The sequence below is a fragment of the Pteropus vampyrus genome, unplaced genomic scaffold, assembly GCF_000151845.1.
Source record: "Pteropus vampyrus isolate Shadow unplaced genomic scaffold, Pvam_2.0 Scaffold24, whole genome shotgun sequence".
Taxonomy (NCBI): Eukaryota; Metazoa; Chordata; class Mammalia; order Chiroptera; family Pteropodidae; genus Pteropus; species Pteropus vampyrus.
The window spans coordinates 8810248-8816438 of NW_011888805.1; the positions used below are offsets into that span (position 1 = coordinate 8810248).

Here is a 6191-nt window from a genome sequence, read left to right on the forward strand (position 1 = left end):
GAAAAGAAACTAGATCAAATAGAGAAGGTTTTGTTTGTTTTAAGTACAGCAGAGTCAGAAGGAGGTGAGGGTACAGACGATGAACTAAGATGTTGGTTTTTATTTTTAGGTAACAGGCCTCTTTCTGCTTTATCTCCAGCATCAGGCACTGGCCAAGATGATGTTGGTGGTCACTCAGGGTACACCCCAGACCACTACTCAACACTAGGAAGGCTCGACAGCTCTCGGTCTGCCGGGCAGCGCTCGGAAACCAGGGACTCCAGCTGTCAGACTGAGGAAGTGAAAGTCGTGCCGCCTTCAATGAGAAGAATCAGGGCACAGAAGGGGCAAGGCATTGCTGCCCAGCTGAGCCACTTCTCCGGCTCCTCTGGGAACATGTCTGTGCTGAGTGACTCTGCGGGCATTGTGTTCCCTTCTCGCCTCAACAGCGATGCTGGGTTCCACAGTCTCCCACGTTCCGGAGGGAAGGCCAACCTTCAGTCCCTCGAGCCACAGCTGGGTGCCCCGAGCCCTGCGGAAGACCTGGACGGCACTTTCCCCTACCAGTTAGGGGGTGCTTCAAGGACTGGAGTACATTTGAGGCCCAAGTCCCAGGAGCTGAGGTACTTTGAGAGTGAAAATGGAACAGGCCCAGCATGTGTGGTGTCGCCGCACGCGACCTACTCCACCAGCATCATCCCAAATGCCACCCTCTCCTCCTCCTCGGAGGTTGTTGTTATTCACACTGCTCAGAGTTCAGGGAAGCTGGACAGTAAAATTACCAGCTCCCCTTCATACATAAAAATAAAATCCAGAGACCGCCTCCTCTCCAGGCACGCTGGGAAAGATGACCGCCAGCCTCTCAGTGGTAACTGGGATGAGGGTCACACCCCCGTCCCTTCACGGGCCCTCGATCCCCACTCCCCCAGTGCAAGCACACTGTCGTCCCTCTGTGATTCGGCAGTCTCTCTAAATACCCCAGCAAATCGGGAGAACGGGTCCCATGCCGTGGCCTATAACTGTAGAAACAACCCGAGCTTCCCAGCCCAGCCCCAGGATGGGGTTGGCAAGAGTGAGTCCAGTTATCCAGGAGGTAGAGGGCATGGCAGCTCAGAGAACTGGGACTACAGTTCCTCAGGGAGCGGGCGGGCGTCCCCACTGAAGCCTCATTTGGCAACCCCTGGTTACTCCACTCCGGGAAGTCACGTGAGCAGCAGCAGTTTAGACCAGATGTCCAACAAAGACGATGCCAGGTCTCTGTATTCAGAGGACCACGACGGCTACTACCCACCTGTGCACACCAGCTCTGGACACGGACCTGGGAATCAGTGCAGTAGCAGCAATGGCTTTGGGAACCCCAGGCACAGCGTGGTCAATGTTTTTGATGGAAGAGCTCAGAAGAACCAAGAGGACCGGTCAAATTACCATGACAAATCCCTTTCGCGAAACATCTCTTTGAAGAAAGCAAAGAAGCCTCCTCTGCCACCCTCTCGGACGGACTCTCTGCGCAGGGTCCCCAAGAAGAACACCCAGACTAACGGGCAGGTGCTCAACGAGAGCCTGATCGCCTCGCTCCAGCACTCGCTGCAGCTGAACCTCCCCGGCAAGGGCGGCCTCTCGCCCGCCCAGAGCCCCTGCAGTGACTTGGAAGAGCCCTGGCTGCCTCGCTCCCGCAGCCAGAGCACGGTGAGCGCGGGCAGCAGCATGACTTCTGCCACCACCCCCAACGTCTCCTCCCTGTGCGGGGTCACTCCGTCACAGAGTGACACGAGCAGCGTCAAGTCCGAGTACACAGACCCTTGGGGTTACTACATCGACTACACGGTGCTACCGGATGACCCGGGGAACCCCAGCGGGGGCTGTTCGGCCAGCAGTGGGGCACCAACTGGAAATGGGCCAGTCCACCATGTCCAAGAGGGGTCCAGGGCCGCCGTGTCCCAAGTGCCTGGTGGCTCAGTCAAACCAAAGATCACATCCCCGGAGAAGTCACATAGAGTCACTTCTCCATCCAGTGGGTATTCCAGCCAGTCGAATACACCCACAGCACTCACCCCTGTGCCTGTGTTTTTAAAGTCAATGTCACCAGCAAATGGGAAAGGGAAGACCAAGCCCAGGGTTCCGGAGAGGAAGTCCTCTCTGATATCGTCAGTGTCCATCTCCTCATCGTCCACGTCCCTTTCTTCTAATGCGTCTACAGAAGGAAGCGGCACTGTGAAGAAGCTGGATTCAGTGCCAGCCTCTCCGCTCGCTGTTCCTCCCCAACATTCTCTTCCGTCTCCATGTCCTGCTGACAAGTCTCCTTTTCTTCCTCCTCCCCCACCTTTAGCAGATTCTCCCGGGGGCTCTCCTCTGCCTCAGTCTCCCCTTTTCCCCCCTCCACCACCAGAAGTTCTTATGCCCTTCTGTCCAACCGACGCATGCTTTCCTCCGCCCCCAACGGGCCGTAGCCCCCTTTTCCTGGACTCCTCTGCCTCGGTGCCACCCCCTCCACCGTCTTTACCTTCCTTGGTTCCACCACCTGCCCCACCCCTTGATCCCAAATTGATGAAAGATGCCAGGCCTTCTTTCAAGAAATCTGGCCAGCCAGACTCCTCCCGGGAGGCCTTCAGACAGCCTGCTACCAAGGAGGAGGGTGGCAGACCCCCCATGCCCTTGATCACCACGGAAGCATTGCAGATGGTACAGTTGAGGCCCGTGAAGAAGAACTCAGGAACCGAGGGAGCACTGTTATATGAACAAACATCTCAGGAAAAAGGAACTCCGATCGTGCCCCAGTATCATTTAAAGCCATCTGCTTTCCTGAAATCCCGAAATAGCATAAATGAAATGGAGAGTGAAAGCCAGCCTGCCTCCGTGACAAGCTCGCTTCCGACTCCTGCCAAGATCATGAGTCAGGGTCACCAGGATGGTGCAGCCGAGCGTGGCCGCCAGAGCCGCAGCCAGGGTAGTGCTGGGGAGGCAGAGGCTGGGCACGGCCCCGGGCACGCTCCGCGCCAGGGGTCCCCCGGCCCATCGCCCAACAGGAAGCCACCCCCCATTTCCAAGAAGCCCAAACTGTTCCTGGTGGTGCCACCTCCGCAGAGAGATTTCACAGCAGAGCCAGCAGAGACCGTGAGCGAAGCAACGCCGAGCCCCACGAGGGGAGAGGCCAGAGAGAGTTGTGCAGCTCGGGCTGGTTCCGATGAGACCGACTCCGGCAGCTCGGTTCTTGAGGGAAGAGCTGCAGGATCTGCATCCCCAGGCAGAGTGGAAGCCAATGTCCCCATGGTGCCGCCCGATGCTTCGCCAGACCCCAAGCTGGAGGCACCAGGCACCGAGAACAGTCCGGACAGAGGGGCCAGTGTGGAGAGCTGTCTGTCTCTGCAGGACCCAGGGCGTGAGTCTGGTTTTTTCTCTTATTCCCCTCCAACCATATGCAGCTGAGGCAGTAGGGCTGGTGCATGTTCATGTTAAAGCAGGCACTGTGGGCTAACTCTTCCCTTCCTGTGCCGCTCACACTTAGGTGACCAACTTGGCATTTTCTGAATTTTTTTAAAAACCTAGATCTAGATCTAGAGCTTACAGAAGGGCAGAAGAGAGAGGGGTGGGGTGGCCTACAGCAGCAAGCTGGGTATTAAATAGCAAGTGAGTAATCTCCCTTCTGGAGAGCTGCAAAGAAATGTTACTACACAATTTAAGAGATTCCTAGCAGTTCTACAACTTAGGAGAAAAGAATGGGCTTTGGCTGTCATGCTCCCCGCTCTTTGTAAAATATCCAGCTGCGAACCCACAGCCTTTCCCTGTGGTTCTCACATTATCAAGAGTGATGGAGAGCATACTTGGGAGCTTGGCTAAAGACTGAAATTCAAGTCGCTGTGTGTCTCGTGTTTGCTTCTCCATAGCTGGGGTGCTGGAGACCGACGCAGCTGGTTCTTCCACAGAGGTCTTTGACTTCCTTAAGGAAGAAGGGAGTGATGAGGTGATGACCCCCAGCAGACCCCGGACCACAGAAGACCTCTTTGCAGCTATTCACAGGTATCTAAAACTCTTCACAGTTTCATCTACTTTATGTTGAGTCCTGCCCCGCCCCCTGCACTTTTCCAAATGGTTCCTCAATTTATTTTTCTTTCTTGATGTTTCTTCTGTTACCCAATTAGGTTTCATTAACTTGATTATTGATCTTTTTTAGTGTGTTTCTATATTTTTATTTCTTCTGACTTCAATTTCTGCTTTACTTTGTTCCACTGGTTTTTATGATGACGTGGGGGACGGAGGCTCATTGTGATACCTTCTGGTCGGCACTGCTCTTGCTGGCAAGAAATGCAATGTGTCAGTCATATGACAGAGTATTCAAGAGTTGGGTTAGAGCAGCCATGGTCCCATCCCGGGTGAAGGATACTGTGTTCTGTGGACTTATGATGCACGGCCTAGCTCTATAGGACTCCTAAGAGTGCTTTATTATTATCGTTATTTTCATATTATTACTTTTATAATTATTATTATTATTTTCATTTTACAGAAAAACGAGAATTTCATAGTATAATTTCTTTGGTTAAATGTTTCAATAAAAGAGTACATCTCTTTTTTTTAAGAAGGAGCAAAGGAATTAAATTTGCTTGTTGCTATATGCTGCTAGTGCCATCTACTGGCATCAGAAATTATTGGGCTTAAAAATACAGAGAGTAAATTTTTCAAAATAACTGCCTGAACTGTTACACTTTTTACAAGTGGTTACCTCCAAAAGTGAATATGGTTTAACACCAAAGCTTTATTTGTTGCCTCATTTTTCTGGTTATAAATAGTTGAATGCTCTCACAACAGTGTCATTGTAAAAATTGATAAGATTGTATATGTGCAAGTGCTTTAAACCATAACTCTAAGACCTTCACTTCCTTCTAGACTTCTTCACCACAATATTTTCAGATAACTCTTATGAATGCCCTTACGCTTCCAACACCTTACGTTACCCTGAATCAAGGTCTTCTTTTTAACTCCCGAAACAAAAAATCCTGTAAAATCATTGATTATATGAATAACCTTGTGTCAGGACTAATTTTCCAATTCTTGGACTCTAACTTTAAAAACTATTAAATGAAATGAAAAGCATAATACTGTCCCTACCTGAATTATTCATACAACATATAAACATCTAACCTGGGGGATAAAAACCAAGCTGGTGAATTAAGGTGTTTGTCAAGAAATGTGTTTTTTACCTCTTGGTTCTAGTATTAGTATAATATTCCAAAAGACCCCCAAAGACCGCCCCATTAACATGGTCTGACTAGTCTCTTCAATCTCATTATGAATAAAAAGGTAGCTGGTTATCAAGTTATTTCTCCAAAAAGGGAAATGAAGAAATGTTCCATCCTTTGAAACCAACTTTAGTGACATTTCTAGAGGTTTACACAGTTTTTTCTAACTCTAACCGTGCTGGACACATAATAAGTACTCAATAAATATTTTCTGAACTAAGTGAAACCAATTGGTATTTAACTGTCAGGAAATTCTTCCAAGACTCAACATCTTTCATTTAGTATGGCATGCACTAGGTTGCTAAATACGCCGGCTTATGTATTTATAGTAGCAATCCACAGAGAAGATGTATTGCCTGGTCGCTCTGTGTACTAAGGACTTGGTCTCAGGGAGAAACCCAGCTGTTGTGGGGCCAAATGACTGCATGCTTTTCATAAAAATATGCCAAAGATCTCTTCTGTGTTTTATTTTGGCAACCCTCTTAAGGCACTGAAGAATTTTGTAGTTTCTCTTGCTAGGGAGTTATGTCTACTGCAGATATAGAAATTGGCAGTCTGTATTATTCTGTGTACTCATGATAGTAGTAAAGGCAGAATAGAATAGGATTGCGAGAGAAAGCAAGGACATGTGCTAATTTTTATTTTAGCATTGATAACATATTAGCAGACGTAATAAAAATCCATTTAAAGTTTGTGATTTTTAGGGCTTTATTGTATCTTCCCTTTAGTACCTAAGCTAATAATTTAAAATTAAGAATGTCTAAATCGAAATACAACTTTCAGATTTTGTCATGCAAATTAATTCACTTCAGATTTAAAGCCAGATGGAAAATGTAGAACAGCAGTTGAGGTGTGAAGTTTTTATATTTATTGAAGTAATTAGTTTTCAAGCCAGTGTTAACTGTTTAAGCACTTTTTTATAGCCATCTCCTTTAAAAACGTACACACACGTGTGTGTATATACATACATACCTACATGCG

At 48.5% G+C, this 6191-nt stretch overlaps 1 protein-coding gene across 5 annotated transcripts in view; it reads left to right on the top strand.

Moving 5' to 3' along the window:
* Positions 1-6191, top strand: part of NHSL1 (NHS like 1) — a 206534-nt gene that overhangs the window by 195964 nt on the left and 4379 nt on the right. For 3 of the 5 annotated variants that reach the window (XM_023528384.1, XM_023528385.1, XM_023528388.1), the window contains 2 exons: positions 110-3355; positions 3861-3993. In XM_023528384.1, the coding sequence (XP_023384152.1) occupies positions 110-3355; positions 3861-3993 (3379 nt within the window). The remainder of the gene's footprint in view (positions 1-109; positions 3356-3860; positions 3994-6191) is intronic. The other 2 variants (XM_023528387.1, XM_023528386.1) reach the window with 1 other exon arrangement.